This window comes from Passer montanus, unplaced genomic scaffold (assembly GCF_014805655.1).
Source record: "Passer montanus isolate IOZ18808 unplaced genomic scaffold, ASM1480565v1 scaffold73, whole genome shotgun sequence".
NCBI lineage: Eukaryota > Metazoa > Chordata > Aves > Passeriformes > Passeridae > Passer > Passer montanus.
In genome coordinates, this window is record NW_024372481.1 from 1120569 (window position 1) to 1138273 (window position 17705).

The window sequence follows — 17705 nt, forward strand, 5'->3', positions numbered from 1 at the left end:
CAGGGATGGGCACCCACTCCTGTACCCATCTCTGCAGGCACCAGGGGCCCTGTCCCCTGCTCTGACACCTGGCTTGGAGCTGCAGGGACTTGTGACAGCAAGCACAGGGAGCGTGGGGAGGCAGCAGCCCTGCCTGGGCCAGGTCTGTGCTCGCTGTTAGCCCTGGATAATGCTGAGGAAAAGCCAGGGGCAGCCAAACCCCCCCCCCAGGTCACACAGAGGCAGTGTGGCACAGCCAGGCACTCATGGCATGAGGTAAGGCATTTATTTGCTGCCTCTCCAGCAGGGAGAGGGCTCAGAGTCCAGTTTGGAAGGAACTGCGTGGCCTCTGCTGAGGTGAGCTGGAAGAGAGAACGATGGAGATGCTGATGAGAGCCCTTCTCCTGCCTTCTGCCACCCTGTGCCTTCCTATGATGGTGTGGCTTCATCCCCAGCCTGGGGCTGGAGGGAGAGAAGAGCTGTGGATGCACTCAGCTTGCTCCAGCTCCCCAGGCACTCTGCTAGAGCTCGTTCTTGCAGGAACCTGGGAAAATTGGGGAAAAAAAATAAATTCAGACAGATAAATTCAGCCTGGCTTTGGTTTGTGACTTTCCCAGGCAGAATGAGACTGACCTGATCCTCTGGGAATGTCACCCACACTTGCTGCTTTCCTTTTGGCAAACAACCCCAGGCTGGCTTCACCCCTCCCCACACTCGGGAGTGTCACTCTCACCTCCCTGGCATGTCACAGTCCTTGCCCTGTGCACAATGTCCCCAAATCCAGTGACAGTAACAGTCTGTGCTGGATCAGGGGTAATTCAGACCTAGAGAGGCCAAAATCATTATGGCTTACAGAGCTCTGACCTGGTGCCTCTGCTGGTGGTTTAAAGAAGAGAAAATGGGTTTTTTGGTCAGTGCACACATCCCCACTGAGCAGTAAATTGGGGAGTGCAGTTGTAGGACAGCATTCAGTTGGGAAATGCTCCACCAGGCACAGAACAGGGATGGCTGAGTAACTCCATGGGATGCCCTGTGAGCCCCAGAGCTTGCTGGGGTATGACAGGACAGCTTTATGTCCTACAAAGACCATGAAAAGAGACAAAAACAGGTTTTGCTTGCTGAGACAGACTTGGCAGAAATTAATTTCAGGACTTTGGAGTCATCCCCTGGAATGAATCCATGTTACCTTGTGATACTGCTCACATACCTCTGTGCTGTCACTAATAATATGTGCAGGGCACTACTAGAAAACTCAGCCTGCTGGAACACTCAGTGGTTCTGGTAATTACCCCTCCCTGAGATGATTTTTAGGTGTCCATTTGCAGCTACTTTGTCTTCAGACAAGTTCTTTGAATTCTTTTTCTCTCTCAGCCATTACTGCAAGCACTGAACTGGGACTGAATATGCCCTGAACCAGTTTCTCCTGAGTCTTTCCAAGACTCAGCAAGCTGCTGTTGCACACCCCAGCCGTGCCTAGTTTCTGGAATTATTTAATGGGAAAATGAGCTGCCTATCAAAATAAAAGAGTTCAGGTGGTTGTGTTGTGCTTGGAGTGCAGGTGAGCACCACAGGGACCCGAGGGGTGCTGTCCCTCGGCGTGGTGGGGACACCAGGCAGGACCCCCCACCTCATTTCACACATGACAGCTCTCACTGGGGTCCCTCCCTCACTTTGCTACTTCAGAGACCCTCTCTGGTGCCCTTACTGGTCTGTAAACTTCCAAAAGAAATACCTAAAACTTCCCAGGCTCATAAATCTGCCAACTTCTGCACGCTCCCTAAACTTCCCTGATTGACTTTTTGGGCTGTTAATTCCCTAAGAGTTGGGGGTTCTTTCCTAAGGGATGAGTTATCAGGAAGGGACAGCAGCTGTGAGGTGCTGCCTGCCTCAGGTGCCCCCCTGCTCCCAGTGCCTCCCACAGCCACGTTTCCATGTGCCAACCCTACAACTTTTGGCTGCTACAAGGGCAGTCAGATGGTGCAGCCACAGAAACAGCTTTGAAATGAAGCTAATGGGCTGTTTGTGTTCATCCTTTATTAATTACAGGCTGCTGAGCTTGAGGCAGATCCAGATTAGCAGTGGCATATGTGTTACTGATCTCGCTGGCCCACATCTGCTCCCCGTGGCCAGCGTGGCTGCAGGGACATCCTTCCCCACTGCTTTTTCCAGGCACTTACAGGTCTCCAGCCTCTCCTCCAGGAACGAGATCTGCTCGCTCAGGGAGTCGATCCTGTCCAGCTGCTGGAGGGAGTGGGACAGGCGGCTGATGGGGTCTGCACCCACATCCTCTGGAGGCATCAGGTTGTGGAAGGGGGCCAGCACCAGCTGGAGCTTCTGCAGGGAGAAGGGGAGCTGTGAGTGCAGGACCACCCGGGGGGATGCAGCACCCACCGGGGAGGGCTCAGGGGGCTGTGGTTGTGTTCAAAGGGCTGGAAAAGCCGTGGTGTGGGCGCTGCCGGCGGGGAGCACAGCTGGGATTGCTGCTGGGATGTTAAAAACAGAGCCGGGAAAGAGGGAAACCCTGGCTGCAAAGAGCCGCGGGTGGGAGCTGGCCGAGCAGGAACAGGGCAAGGGGATGTGCTGCAACTCGCCTGCTCCAGCGCTTCCACTCTGCTCCTCAGGTCCTTCATTTCTTCCTTCATTTCACTGGAGGGACCTGAAAAAGTGACCGAGGGAATGCCAGTGAGTAAAACTCACTGCTGAGCTGAGGTGGAAGCTGCTGGGGAGGAAGACATGGCTGCAGGGCTCTGGCCAAGCCCTGCTGCTTTCCATTCCCAGGGTCTGCCCCGTTGGGATCACCCCCCAGAGCATCAGCTGGACCTGCTGGCATCTAATCCAGCTGCTAAAGGCACAGGCTGCTCCTGCTGCTGCAGCACCTGCAACAAAGTGGGGAGGGTTTCAGGCAGCGGGGCGATGCTTAAAGGACAAGAGATCTGGTGGATCCTGGCCTTGCGTTGCCAAAAACCACCCAGCTCTGCCCTGTGCTGTGGTGGGCACAAGGCATTGTCCCTGCTGAGGGCCCTGCACAGGAGCAGAGGCAGGTGTGGCCCGTGCAGGCTGTCCCAGATGTGTGCTGCTGATGCCCGTGCTGGCCACAGCGCATTATTACTCACGGTACGAGTTTGAAGTGTCACAGCGCGTACCAAAAGTAATAATGGGCCGTCACCAGCGGCGCCGCTCCTCGTGGCTCCAGACCTGCCCTGCAGGAACGAGGATGATGAGGGAGAGAACACACACATCCCAGACAGCTCCAGCCACAGCCAGGACCTGGCACCCTCACAGATGGATTTGTGCTCAGGGGAAGTTTGGGTGGGAGAAGCGCTCCTGGGTCAGTGAGGATAAAGCTGAGGGGCTCTGGCTGTTGTCCCCTCTCCCATCTCCTGGGAGTGTTCCCTCAGCTCTCACTGCAGGCCCCCAGCAGCTGTGGGGACAGGATACCTGTGTGGCTGGAGGTGTCTGTCCCAGGCGCTGGCAGCAGGGGCTGGCAGCCCTTGGCATCGGCAGCCAGGCTGAAGCCGTCCCGGCAGGCGCAGTGGAAGCTCCCAGCAGTGTTGATGCAGAGCTGGCTGCACCCGTGGCTCTGGCTGGCACATTCATCCACGTCTGGAACACAGGAACAGCTCAGTGAGGACAGGACAGGGTGAGGGACACAGGGGGGCTGCAATAGAACCCCAGGGAGGGCCCCCCAAGTGAGCTGGTGTTTGTGCCAGGCACAGCTCTGGGTGTCACAGCACCACCAGCATCTGGGACAGCCCTGGAAAAACCTGGGCTAAGCTGGAGGGGGTCTGGCCTCCTCCCCTCCTCCTGCTACCCCCACAACACAGCCAGAAGGAGAAGCTGTGGTCAGAAATGTCCCAGCTCTGGCCAGGCAGTGCTCTGCTCTCATCCCGGATTTACGGCCGGGGTTTTGGTTCCAGCCAGCTGTGGCGAGGAGCTATCAGCCTTTCAAGTGTGTACAAAACCCAGTAACCTCTCCTCACACGGGGGAGTTATTAAAGCTGTTCCCACAAAGCAGAAAGAGCTGAAGCTCTTCCCACGCCCGGGCAAATCTGTTTTAGGCAGTGGGAAAATCCTTTCCCTCGGAGCTGGAGCTGTCAGCGATGGGCTCAGCCCTGCCTGGCCCAGCATGGGTCAATGCCACACGCTCCTCCTCTGCCTTACAGGAGGCTGGAAAGCTGAGAAAAGCTGGGAAATGCCGTGGCAGGGGTTTGAAGCACTGGTGTGCACCACACTGCCTGATTTCTCCACGCTGTGAGGAGCACCGGGGCTGTCCCTGTGCTGGGGAGGAGCCTGGACATCACCAGGCTTCTCACCCACCCCCAGATATTTTTGATTTATGGATTTTTAGTCTCTGCAGTAAAAGGGCATTTTAGTTTACAGCAAGAGTTTACAAAGCCTGGGAGGGATGATCACAAATGAACACAAATGAACACAATCCCAGGCTGGCCCTGCAAGGGCTCTGTGCTGCAGAGAGGCTCACAGCCCTGCTCACACTGACCCACACAGAGCACCAGGCAGAGAAAATGGGGGTGCCAGAGCTGCACAGGAGGGAGCACTGAGGCAGCCAGAGGGAGGCCAGACCTGCCCTGCGAGCCACACTTCCCATCCTTCCCTGGAGCAAGTGCTCTGTGTGTGCAGAGGGACAGAACAGACATGGCCCAAGGTCTGATAAGGGACAAGGTCTGACAAGGTCCCTGTCCCTTGAGGGGTTGGTGTAGAGCAAAGGACACCCAGAGCCCCATGGCAGCTGGCACGCTCCCAGAAGAAGCTCTCCCAGCAGGAATGACACAGGCAGCAGGGACAGGGGGGACACGGCCAGTACCTGTCTGGCAGGCTGGCCCTGTCCAGCCGGGGGGGCAGGAGCATCTCCCGGGGAAGGCGCAGCTCCCTCCGTTCTGGCACGGCTCCCAGCACACAGCTGTGAGAGGAACAGCAGCACAGCATCACCCAGCTGCTCCGGGGGTCCCCAGCTCCCTCCCTGCCCCCTGGAGGTGTGCACACCCCAAAACACACCAGCACCACACAGCAGGGCTGAGCTGCCCACAGGGAACAGGACTTAGGGTGGGTGGAAGGAAGAGGAGCTGGAAAGAAGGAAAGAAGCTGAGGGGTCTGAAGGCAGCAAAGATTGGAAGGAGGAGGACAACAGGCAGCAGCAGCCCCTGGTGCCATGCTCTGAGCTCACTGGGGACACACTGGCTGCTGCTGTGGTTTGTATTTGTTGCCTCCTGGAAGTGTTTCATGTCCATTTCTGCTGATTCAGATGGGAAGGACTTGTTTTATTTATCCTCTGGTAACTATAAAGGTAATAAGTGATCCCAAAGGAAAAAGGCCCAAGAGGCAGCAGAGAAAAGCTGGGAATTAATCAGATATTGAACCACATTTGGCTGTGATGCTGCAAATTCAGTTCAGGGAGAATCCACTGACAGGCAGAGGGTTGGTAAAGGAGAGATGTGATCCTGGGGCCCCCTCCAGGGACAGGAGTGGTCTGGGGACAGGCAGTGGCACCGGGGTGACCCAGCAGCTCCTTACCTCTGTTACAGCCCAGCGTGTGGCCGTTTGCTCTGCTCCATCCAGGACAGCACGAGGCCATGGGCTGGGGCAGCTGCCTGTACCTCTGCCTGTAGGCAACCCTGTAGATGGTCCTGCAAGGCAAGGCTGGGCTCAGCAGGGTACCCCAAACCCCTCTCCTGCTCCCACAGCGGCACAGGGCGCTCCCAGGGGTGGGATCCCCATCCCTGTGGGTGCAGCAGGGTCTCTGCTGCCCGTGGCACAGGCAGGTGGGCTCACCTGTAGGTGCTGCAGAGGCGGTGGCCCTGGCAGGTGGTGAGGTAGGGCTGGTACACGGGCTGCACGTGGGACTCGGCGTGGGCGCTCAGGCGGCTCGAGCACACCCTGCGCCTGGGCACAGAGAGCTCGCTCAGTGCCGCGGCCAGGACACGGCCCGAGCTCCCCTCTCTGCTCTGGGCTAGTGCACAGCAGCGGCTGGTAGCCCCAGTGACCTGGGAAAGCCACTTCAGGCAGTTTTGGGTCAGTGACACAACTCTGGAGCGCTGTGAGCGGCGCGGGCGCTTCCTCCCCCGTCCCGAGGGAGCAGTTTGGACCCAGATTTAGGGATGATTTACTCATGACATTCATTGTCTCCCTTCCCCTAAAATCACTCACTTTCTGGGCGGATTTTTCCTTTCTGAGACTTTTGCATGCCCCTGTGGTCACCAAGAAATTAATGATTTCACAGGAAGGGTCAGGCTCACCGCAAAAAAATTAGAGGTTGGATGAAAGGCACTCCCCAGCCTTCCTAAGATAAGTGTTATCCAGTCAAAAACTTTCCCAAGGTTAACAGCCAAAGTGGTCTTGGTTAAACATCCTTTTTTTCAACAACTTCCAGCCCAAGCAGGTCAGTCCCACTGAGGAACCCATCTACTTGTCTCAGCCTCCCAGTTCAATTAGAAACTAAAATAAAAAGCCTGGGAATTAGCATGGACATCAGATGGTTTCCATTAACTCCAGAAAACTCCTCTCAGCCTCATGATTAATGTTATAGAAGATGCAATTTTTAAATGGCAATTGTTTGCTTTGTACAATTCAGAACAAAGTTTTAGCTGCAGCCTGTGTGTGTGAGTGAGGAATTCAGCTGTGGTTTCAGCCCTGGACAGAATGTGAAAGGTTTGACACTGGAGGAGCATTTCAGTGTAAAAACAAACTTTGTAGAAAATGTGAGCTGTGTTTGGGGGAGGGTTTTGAGCTCCAGCTCCTCTCAGCTCAGGAAGAAACTGGGGCACTGAGCTCTGGGCTTCCTCAGCCCCAGCAGGAGCTGAGCTGTGCCTGCCCAGGCTGTGCTGGATCCAGGGGCTTCTCCCAGACCCATTTCCCAGAAAGGGAGGGGGAATTGCTGCAGCTGCCACTGCTGGGCTGGCAGGACCACGGGCCCCAGCAGCATCCTGGGGGGCACAAAGCCCAGGGGGCACAAAGCCCAGCCCAGGGCTTCCCACACCTCTGTCCCTGGGTGTCCATCAGAGCTGGGAGCTGCATCCTCTGATGGAGCTGCATCCTTCAGTGACAGCTTGTTCACAGGGCTTGATTTGTGTCCTAGCAGGATTTCACACGTATTTTCATGAAGGATGTGCTTGAAAGAGACTGTAATAATTCCTGAACAGCCCAGGGCCTGATGAGCTTTTAACTCTCCTGGACAAAAAGCCCAGAGTGTCTTTGTGGCACTGCATGGAGTTAAACAGAGCTGGGACATTTCCTCTGAGAGATGTTTCAGCTCCAGTGAGAAAGCAAACAACCAGCAATGGGCTGCTGAGCCTTGGGAGAGCTTTTCCCACCTCCTCACCACCCAGAGAGCCACAGAGGGCTGTTCCCCCCCAGAGAGGACATGCCTCACCCTGCTGGGTGGAGAACACACCTGAGAGGTGCAGAAAAAACAAAAACAGGTCCTTACCCTGCCTGGGCAAAGCCCTCCGTGCTGGTGGTGCTGAGGATGAGGAGGAGTCCCCAGAGGAGGCAGCTGAGGCTCCTCATGTCCCGTCCCTCCTGCAGCACTGGCTCCTGCTCTTCTGTGGGATGTGCTGGCTCCTACTGCATGGCTCGTCCTTCAGTGGGGATCCCTGCAAGCACGAGGGCAGCACTGTGAGTGGGAGGACATTTCAGGGAAAAAATTCTTCACTGAAAGAGAGATTGGGCACTGGAACGGGCTGCCCAGGGAGGCAGTGGAGTCACCATCCCTGATGGGTTTAAAAACAGGCCAGACGTGGTGCTCAGTGCCATGGTGTAGTTGATGAGGAGGTGTTAGGTCAAAGGACTTGATCCCAAAGGTCTTTCCCAGCCTAGGTCAGTCTGGGATTCTATGAATTGTCCCTGCCCAGCTGGTGGCACCCAACAGAGCTGTGGGGACAAACCCCTGGCAGGGTGGGAGCTGCTCCAGGCACAAACCCACCCTGCCCCGCTCATCCCACCACTGTGCACAAAATTAACTCAGGAATTATCCTTGATTTACCCCACGGGATGCCTGGGGATGCTCTCAGGGCACCAGGGGCTGCCCAGCTGTGTGCTGAGGGGCAGGGAAGGGACGTGTTTTGCCTCCAACTCGCTGCCAGTTCCAGGCAGAGGGGGCAAAACAATGGCCTGTCATTTCTTAATGCACACAGCATTGTAAAGCTGTGTTTTCCCACCACATTAAACACTGAAATCTGATCTTCTTCTCTTTAAAACACAAATTCGTGACAGAGAAAAGTGCTGTAAGGGCCGTATGTACCATCTGCAGAGCCGGCTCTGAGGCACAAACCCAGAGGTTTTGATTTTCTAGCAGAGGACAAATACAAAACCAGGCTGAAGAGGGTCAGTAACAATATCCAATTGAAACAATATCTCATTTAAACAAACCACTTGGCCTGCGGATGGCAGCAGAAATAAAGAAACCCACCTTAAATATGCACCAATGAAAGAAAGAATCTTCTGATTAAACTTTCTGAAAGGGGAGACTACACAACAAGAAACCTCCTTCTGAGACTGCAGATATGGTGAGCTGCAAATCAACTTTCTAAAATCCCCACATGCTGTGGGGCAGGATTGGGCTGGAAAATTGCAGTTTGATCCCCAGACTCCAGTGGGAAATCCCAACTCTGAGACAGATTATTACAAATAACCATGGCAAACCTGCAGACCCTGCAGGTCTCCAAAGCACTCAGGATCATCCTTTCCTTGGTGCAGGAGAAGAATGTGAGGCAGGGAGAAATGGAGATTCACATCTGGAGAGAAACCAGCCTGGTGCCTTCCTGCCCCTTAATATCAAATGTCAAATATCAAATATCCCAGCAGATTTCCATGCAAGCCCAGCCCTGAGGATGGAAGGAGGATTTTGTTGCTTTGAAGCCTGTAGTCCTCCATTCTTCTTCAAACACTGCAATTAGTTTAATTTCCTAATGAAGAATTTGTGGTAGTTCCACCATCAGGAAAGCAAATCTTGCTTGTCCTGCAGGAAAGATTTTTTTAAAAATAGAGAAGGAGCTTTCCCTCTCCCCAGCCCTCCTGGAGACATTCCAAGGACACTGGTGCAGAGACACACACCAACTCCCCTTTGCTCCATCAGCCAGCTTTTCCCAGGGCTAAAATGGGACACAAAACTTCCCTGCAATCCCAGATCCTGAAGTCTGGAAGTCAAACTCTGCCAACCATCTCCATCCTCCCACAGGATTCCCGTGGCTGCCATGGGAGCTTTCCTTGTGGGGACTGCAAGAAGCACAGGGCACGAGCCTAAAATACAGAGTTTGTTTTTTCGCTTTGAACTGGAGCAGCACTGCCCTACCTCAAGGATCCCTCTGGACCATAAAATTATGGTTGCTTTGTACCAGAAAAAGCTGTAAAAGTAGAAAATATTGTAGTCCAGACTTGTATTTTTTATGGGTTTACAAAAATCAACCTCTTTAAAGCTGCTGAGAATCCTCCAACCTGTTGCCACCATCTATTCCATGCTTTTTTAAAGCACAGAACTTAGGGAAGAAAAAAATTATTATGCTCAAGAAAAAAAATAAATACTTTTTTTTGTCTATGGCTTTTAAGCCTCTCAAATGAAGAGGTGAAGCCCTGTGGTCTGACAAGTGAAATTATGTCTTAGGGGTCAGCAAACCCTCCTTGGCTGACCACGTGCTCCTGCAAGTCTGGCAGTCCCTGTCCCACCAGCCACAACCATTCCAAAATTCTCTTAAATTCCCAAAATTCTGCTCTTTCCTCGCCTGCCACAGCAGCTGAGGGGACACACAACCCACAGCACAGGTGAGCAGCGATTTCTCCAGCTCTGCCCACGGAACCACGGCCAAAACTGCAGCTGATGGCAGAGGAGGAATCGTGCCCCGGCTGCAGAGGGAGGAGAGAATCCAGCCCTGGCGAGGACGCCGCGGCTCTCCCGGGACCAGGAGCTGCACTTTGCCATCAGCCCGGCCTGGCGAACCCGCGGCTCCGACCCCACCTGTGCCCGCAGAGCCAAACCCCGCCGGGACGGTCGGTGCCACCCGCGGGATGGATTGTCCCTGGCAGACAGCTCCAGCCGCTCCCGGCGCTGGCTGGGACCCGGCACCGAGCGGGACACGGGGACACCGCGGAGAGGGCTGTGACACTGTCCGGGGATACACGGGGACTGCGGGGACAGCGGCACCAGGCAGGGACCGCACCGCGGGGCTGCGGGGACACGGGTGTCCCCAAGAGCTGCAGGGACACGGGTGTCCCGGGAGGCTGTAAGGACATGGATGTCCCCGTGGTGCCGTAGGGACATGGGTGTCCCGGGGGGCTGTAAGGACAGGGGTGTCCCGGGGGGCTGCAGGGACACGGGTGTCCCCAGGAGCTGTAAGGACATGGATGTCCCCGTGGTGCCGTAGGGACATGGGTGTCCCGGGGGGCTGTAAGGACAGGGGTGTCCCGGGGCCCCCGGGCCGTGCCGAGCCCCGGGCCGGGACTCACCGGTGCCGCTGGCGGAGCCGCGGAGTCGCCGCCTTGCCGCGGCCCCCCGCGCATTTCCTCCCCCGGCCCGGGCCGGTCCCTCCGCCCCGGCCCAATGAGCTCCCGGCGGGGAGGAAAGCGGAGCCTCCCGGCCGGGGGTAGCGCCGGGGCCCGGGGATCTCCGCCGGCCGCCACCTGCCCCCGGCTCGCCGGGACACGGCAGCGCCGCCGGAGCCACCGGGAGCCGCGGGGAGTCATGCGGGGACAGGGCAGGACCCCCCAGGTGTCCCGCCCGGGTGAGGGGACACGCTGCTGTAGAGTCCCAGATGTCGCTGATGGCGGCAGGATCCTGTGCCGGGGGATGTGGAGCCTTACCTGAGACCCCAGGGCAGGAGGAGCCCCCCGGGCTTGGGACACGCGGTCCCCGCGCCCCCCGAAGGCCCGGCCCGGCTGGGTGGGTGGGCAGCGGATTAACAGAGAGATCGCGGCTCGGCCCCGGCCCTCGGCCCGGGCTGCTCGGGCTCCCCGGGGGGATGCTCCACCACCAGGGCAGCGGCCAGGGCAAACTGAATTCTCTTTACTGAAAATGACTGTCCTGATCCGCGCTCCCCACCACGAGCACAGAGGAATTTAGGAGGAGGCATCACCTCTCCCTGGGTTAGAGACCTGCTCCAGACCCTCCCGCTAATCCCCCGAGCTCATCCCCAAGTCCTGCAGGAGCCGGTGGTGAGCCACCAGGTTTCAACAAATCATAAAGGATGCTTGGAGAATTCCTTGGGAGCCCCCCAGCTGCAGAGGGACTCTCCGGGGTGACACCCAGGGCCAACACCTGCCCCGGGACAGCCCCAGCCCAGCTGCCTCCAGGCTTCTCCTCTTAAATGCCCAGTTATTTATCAAAGCGGCTCGGCTTGTGCCAAATTGCCACTTGTTTTGTCTACATTTTTGTCTGGAAAATTAGAGCACAGAGGGTTATTGTTTCTCAAATGACTTAGGCGCCTGCCCATGCACAGAACCATTCTTAAAGATAGCAGGGATCTGATGTGCAAATGAATGGCAGGATACAGCCCCCTGGGAATATTTGTTCCCATTAAGCTCTGTACATTTTTTGAAAGCGTGTAAGCATTTAAAGGAAATATTTACCAGTTCAACAATAATGGCTCCAAGAGAACAACTGAGATCACTGGCCCATCCCCTCTGTTTCCTCAGGGATATGCTGGGGCTGCTGGTGGAACTGGAGCTGCCTCGGGGGAAGCTGATGGGTGCTTGGGGCTCTCAGTGTAAAAGCAGCTTTGTGGATCCTCCCTGGGAAGGGAACAGAGGGGAATCCTCTCTGGAAGTGCTGGTGGAGATGGAGATCCCTCCCAGCAGCAGGGAAAGGTTTGCTGGTGCTGGGGGAAGTGCAGCTCCGTGCTGTGCAGCACCTCACACGGGTTGGTTCAGCCTCTGGAGCCATCCTACCTCTGGGGAACGATTTCAGCTTCCTTAATTTCATCAGCACAGGCAACTCCTCCCAAGAGCCTCGGAAGCACAGTAGTTATCTTGTTATGCAGAGAGCCTTATTGGGTTTTTTTTCTGGTGTACAGGGGAGATTAACAGAGCCTGAATTATTGTCTAATAATTGCAAAATGCACGTGGAAGCCAGAGCTTCTCTGTGTGGCCATACTGAAAACACAGGATCTCATTTTGCAGCTGAGACAACTCACCTCACCCACGGTGCTCCATCAGGTGTCCTGGGCACGGGATCCTTTGCTTGAGGAGCATCTTGGTTTCTTTCTGTGAGGACAGAAAAAGCCCAGGGTTACACTCCCCTTGTCAGGCAGGCAGAGAGCAGTGGCCCAGCCCTCACCCACCATGGAGCTGGTGTTCCCTGGACACTCCCAAAGATCCCTGCAGGGTGGTGGCCACAGAGCCCCTGTGGCACTGAGCTCACACCTCTGGTGTGCCAGAGAGGCACAGACCCTGTCACACCCATGGCAGGGCAGCAGGAAACCCATCCCATCCCACAGGGGGTGTTTTAGGAGCATCCCATGGCCCTGACCCTCCCTCACCTTGCTGTGATCCCAGTGGGAATCCAGGCAGAGCCTTTGCACCTTTTAGGGCTGAGCAGGTGCTGATAAGCAGGAGGGATTTGCTGAGCAGGATCTGTCCCCTCCAGCAGCTTTGCCAGTGCTCAGGGCTGGGATTTTCCAAGGACCCAGGAGAACAGCACCTGGCACACTGTCCCAGGTGTATCCAAGCTCGCCTCCCTGATTTGTGATCCCCTCTGCTGTTCCCCAACACTATTTTACCATTACACTATTACCATTTGCTCTCATTTTAGGGCAGGCATCCTTCACTGCCCAGGAAACCTTTGCATGAATCCCTGGGATTCCAAGTGCAAATTTGGTGGTGAGGAAGAGGATGGACTCATCCTTCAGCTCTTCACAGAACACCACCACACAGGGACCCCACTGGAGCCTTCTCAGCCACAGGCAGCCACTCCCCAAATGCACTGAGCATTTTAAAATTCTGCCAGTATTTTAACTGCAGAAAGTTTCCCTTTCCCGTTCCATTTATTGGGTCAAATCTTTGCTCAAGCAAGCGCCCGTGTCAGCTGCTAAAGAGCTGCACACAGCCCATTAAAAGAGCATTTAATCCTCCTCTCTCAGGGAGGGTTCTGTGTCTTCTGTGCTAATATTCATTATGCTGGGAGGGAAATCCCGCAGGACAAGGCCTGGCAAAGTTCCCTTGGAAGCAGAGGAGTTATGCCAGTTCAGAGTGGGGGAAGATCAGACCTGTTGGCACTGTTCATGTCAGTGTGATGAGCTCCTGACAAAGGCAGCAGGGGATTTTGGCCGCCTGAATTCAAAGTCCTCCCTTGCCCCATGTTTTACATGTTTCCCCCACAGCTTTCTCCCTTGCACACCAGAAGTGTACTCCCACGACATCTAATATTAATGCTTGTCTCCAGGCCAGCAGAGAAATGTTTCTGCCCAACCTCCCTCTTGGATTCAGCAATGTCAAAACCTCCTTGTCTCCCCCTGGTTTTACCACCAGCCTGAGCTGGGGGGACGGCGAGTGCTGGCCCCGAGCAGAGCTCAGGCTGAGCACCAGGCTGGCTGTGCAGGTGAGATTTTCCCAGTTTCCTAGAGCCTGCCAAGCCCACTGCACCTTTCTGGGCATCCAGCAAACCCCGTGGGGGATTGAGGGCTGGGAGCACTTCCCTGTTTGGCAGGAGAGCCTGGAGAGTGGCAGGTATCTGGGGCACAAGGAAGGAAGGATTAACAGTGGAGAATTGAAGTCCCACATCAGGAACCTGCTCTTTAGAGAGGAGCACTTCCATCCCCTCACAGAAAACAGGACGTGCCCAGGCACACGAGCTCTCTCCAAACTGGAGTGACAGATGGACAGGGACACGGGCAGGAGAGTGACACACATACAGATGCAAAACTTTTCAGCCCCCAGAAGCCGTGGCTGACCCCATACCTGCGGTGCACAAAGGGCTCTCACTGGTCTCCACGGGGGTCTGCCACAGAACTGCAGGCACTTGCTAAAGCAAAAGGGAATTTTTGGTGCTCCTCAAAAATAGAAAAAGGAGGAATGGCTTTTGCTGTTCCAGGACAAATTCTTCTGCCCAGGACTTCATGAGGCTGTTTGTAAACTTTACACTTCAGTTTAAGCTTTGGAGCAGCCCCCGTTCTGCAGAGCTCTGAGGAAAATGAACTCCCACTGTTCTGTTCTGGCCCATATTGTTCTCAGCTGCGTCAGCTGCACTCCAGCTATCTCAGTGGAAATCTAAGAGTCCACTGATGGCAGGGGGATAAAACCAGGTCAGACCAAGAGAAGGACTTGACCCATAACTCCTGCTCTTGTTCCCACCAGTGGCTCAGGACTCTGCATATTAAAATGAGACCTGAGCCCCACAAAGTGATTTTGTTTTGGCCTGAGTAAGGATTCACAAGCATTAGTTGTCTCAGGACCAGTGTGTTATAACTTAAGGTGCCCATGGGGACAACCAGCCGCTGAGCTGGAGCTGTGCAAAAACAAATGCAGGAGCATCCCATAGCCAGCTTTATTTTCCCTCACATGCACACTTGAATTTTTATTTACATTTCGAGGAGGCAGCAATGGCTGCAGTGTAAAAACTGGGAAATGATTCATCCCACCCAAGAATAAACTGAATTTTGCGGCTGTCTGTAAAATTTCCCCGGCAAAACCTGGCAGTGGTGCCCTGCCCCACTTTCCCAGGGAATCAGCACATGGGAAGTGTGGTGGGGTAGCTGGGAGCTGCAGGATGGCTCAGCCCCTCCACCATCCCGGGAACAGCTCAGCACAGAGCCTTTCACACAATAAATTCCTGCTCTGGTTATCTTTCTCTTCCAGGGGAAAGTTTCCAGCTGCAGGAACCTGCCCTGGGCAGGACAGGCATCCTGGAGCTCACTTTGGGAAGGAGGAAAGAACAGCTCTGATCCCCCCTTCTGTTTGCAGAGGCACTTTTGTTTCCCTGCCTGGTCTGGGACCTCTTGCCCGGCGTTTCTCCCAGCCCTCCTGCTGCTGGGGCAGTGGGGCCGGCTCGTTTACCCCAATTTGCTGCAGTTTGTAAATCTGCCTCCCCGGCCAGCCCCATCTGCAGCAGCCGAGCCTGGGAAAGGGCTGCAGGGAGCCTCCGGACCGGATTCAATTTCTCGTCCTTACCTCCAGGGAAACTCGGGAGAGCTGCTGGTGGAAGAGCAGAGAGGGGGAGTAGCTCCAGCGGCAGATCCAGGGAAGGACAGTGAGAATCTGCCGGGGCAGATCCGTGTTGCCCACTGCTGCCCGGAGGTGAGGTGGATTTTTGAGGATGCTCCAGCTCCATTCACAACGTCCTTCCACAGCCTCCCAAGCACTGCCAGACCTTCCCAATCCAGCTTGAAATGAATTGAAGCACTGGCAAAGCCTTGTTGTTTCTTTCTGTGTTTGATTCTCTGCTCGGGGAGTTGGTTCCGTGAATGTTGGACCCTGGGGAAAGATATGCTGGGTTATTTCTACCAAGAGCCCTTCACTGGCATGGTTCTGCTCCGTGTTCCTGCACAGCCAGGCAGTGCCTCGGTATCCCAGGTGTTCCTTTATCCCAAAATACCCTGGGTGCCTCACTGGAAGCCTCCTGCCTGCACTGTGCAATGTCACAGACGAGGACAGCAGGACCCCAGGTAGCTGCAGACAGCATGAAAACCACCCAGCTCCGTGGTTATAAATCTGGGAGGCTTTGCTGAGCTCCTGGTGTGCACACCCAGCACGATCCAGGCTCGGCTGATAGTCAGGACAAGCCTTGGTGGGAGAGCCAGGACAGTCCTGCCCCACATCCCTGTCCTGCCCCACATCCCACCCGGGTCTGGGGTGAATTCACAGCACACAGAGGAGAGCAGAGGGCAGGGAGCAGAGCTGGGAGGATGGACAGCCTGGTGATGTACCAGAGGTATCCAGAGAGCAGGCGGAGGGAAAAGGGAGGGAGTTACAGAAAGCAAAGAGATTAGCTGAGAATTTCCAGCTATCTCACAGGAATTTGTGCAAGTGTTTGCAGCCTCTACATGCACAGGAGGTAAAATTTACCCACCGCCTTCCCCTCCCCATGAAAACAGCCTGAATGCCAGTGGGGTGACTTAAAAAATAATAGTGGGGTGACTTAAAAATAAGAGTTCTGGAGGCTGGGCTGGGCTCAGAGCAAAGCCCTGCTCAGCACGTGGCTGCCAGCAGATCCAGCCTCGCCGGGAGCAGGTGGAGGCTGCCTCACACACCTGTGTGCTCCAAGGGATGCTTTGCACCCCTGCTCACTCCGTGCTGGGTGTTCAACCACCCCCAAAGCTCCCAGCATCACGAGCAGGGCCAAAACCCACTCAGAGCTCACAAGGAGCTGCCCACAGTGCCAGCTCCCCATGCCATGCCATGCCATGCCATGCCATGCCATGCCATGCCATGCCATGCCATGCCATGCCATGCCATGCCATGCTATCCCATCCCATCCCATCCCATCCCATCCCATCCCATCCCATCCCATCCCATCCCATCCCATCCCATCCCATCCATCTTGGTTTGGAAGGACAGGTCCTTGCTGAGGAAGGCAGGAGCCTCCCCTGAAAGGGAGATTGTGAACCACCACCCTGCTCTGAATCGCTATAAATTTCACATTAAGGGGCTCTGTGGTACCTTGGGTGCCCCCCTGTCCCCCGCCGTGCTCCAGGTGGCTCCTGGTGGCCATCCCTGCCCGGCCACCCCGTCCCGCTGTCCCCGCTGTCCCCGCTGTCCCCAGCATGGCCGGCCGCCGGCTGTGCACAGGCAGGAGGTGGCTGCCGAGGTGGAAGGGCGGCTTTTTATGCTTTTCTTCCTGTATAAATCAGGCCGGGGATGGACAATCCCAGACAGGACTTCCTGTGTGTGTTGTGAGCTGATAACAGGCGCGGCGAGGAGAACAAACACGGCCGCCCCGAGGGGGACAGGGGCACGGGGCGGGACCCCCACGAGCCCACCACGGACAGGAGGCAGCCACGAGGCCCTGGGGACACGGGGAGGGACAGGGCTGCTGGCCCAGGCTCCCTCCCGAGCCTCACAGCAGGCCTCAGATGGCTGGGACCCATCCCAGTGGGACACATCCCCCCCCATTAGGGCACATTTTGGCAGCTCCCACTCCCATTTCCACTCAAAAGGGGACACTGGGGACCCCCACAGCACCAGGGACCTGTGCCAAGCATGGCAGGGTTGGTGGTCACCTCCTCAAGAGGGGCCATGTCGATGTTCACCGCCATTGGAGCATCTTCTGGGGTATTTGTGACCCCCCAAAATTTGGGATACGAGGCTGTGCTCAGGTTGTTGTCACCCTGTCACACTGTGCCTGGGTTGGGGAAGAGAGAGGTGTGTGGTTCGGGCCACTAAACCTGCAGGACATCACCTGACAGAGGTGTTCTCCTCAGGGCCAGGCAGCAGAGAAGTGTGGAAACAACTGCCCTGATGCCCTAATTTTCAAGCCCAGTCGTGTGCAAAGCTGATTGTATTCTGAATTTAATCTGTGTGTGCGTGTGACCTCAGTGCTGGACAGCCAAAGGAGCAACAATACAATTTTTAACAGGATTTTGGAACTTCAGACTAAAAACAGAGGCGTTTTGGAGCATGAGGGCTGTGGCAGTGGCAATTATTTCTGTAAACTCCAGACCCCCAGAGCAGCCTGTGGGCTCTGCTCCTGCCCCAGCAGAGTGCCTGGCATGGGTTTAGGGCCAGCCACGTGCCACCTGGGGTCCCCTGTGTGCCCAGCTTGTGCCGCAGCTCCTGCGCAGGCTCGCGGGGAG

General features: G+C 55.8%; 1 protein-coding gene across 1 annotated transcript; it reads right to left on the bottom strand.

Moving 5' to 3' along the window:
- Positions 1–243: 243 nt before the first annotated feature.
- On the bottom strand, positions 244–16713 carry EGFL7 (EGF like domain multiple 7). Its single transcript, XM_039730566.1, has 11 exons — positions 16573–16713; positions 15085–15387; positions 12114–12183; positions 7421–7586; positions 5767–5877; positions 5509–5621; positions 4802–4897; positions 3418–3582; positions 2571–2635; positions 2157–2313; positions 244–523 (listed from the first exon to the last, which is right to left on the bottom strand). The coding sequence occupies exons 4-11, from the start codon at positions 7498–7500 to the stop codon at positions 501–503; spliced, it is 810 nt and encodes a 269-aa protein (XP_039586500.1). The 5' UTR covers positions 7501–7586; positions 12114–12183; positions 15085–15387; positions 16573–16713; the 3' UTR covers positions 244–500.
- Positions 16714–17705: the final 992 nt, after the last annotated feature.

Excerpts from the sequence above, each read along its gene's own strand:
- EGFL7 (XM_039730566.1), bottom strand. The coding sequence starts at position 7,500 with ATGAGGAGCCTCAGCTGCCTCCTCTGGGGACTCCTCCTCATCCTCAGC. Across the intron at positions 5,622-5,766 it reads CGCCTCTGCAGCACCTACAG|GACCATCTACAGGGTTGCCT; the intron begins GTGAGCCCACCT and ends CTTGCCTTGCAG. Across the intron at positions 4,898-5,508 it reads CACGCTGGGCTGTAACAGAG|CTGTGTGCTGGGAGCCGTGC; the intron begins GTAAGGAGCTGC and ends TTCCTCTCACAG.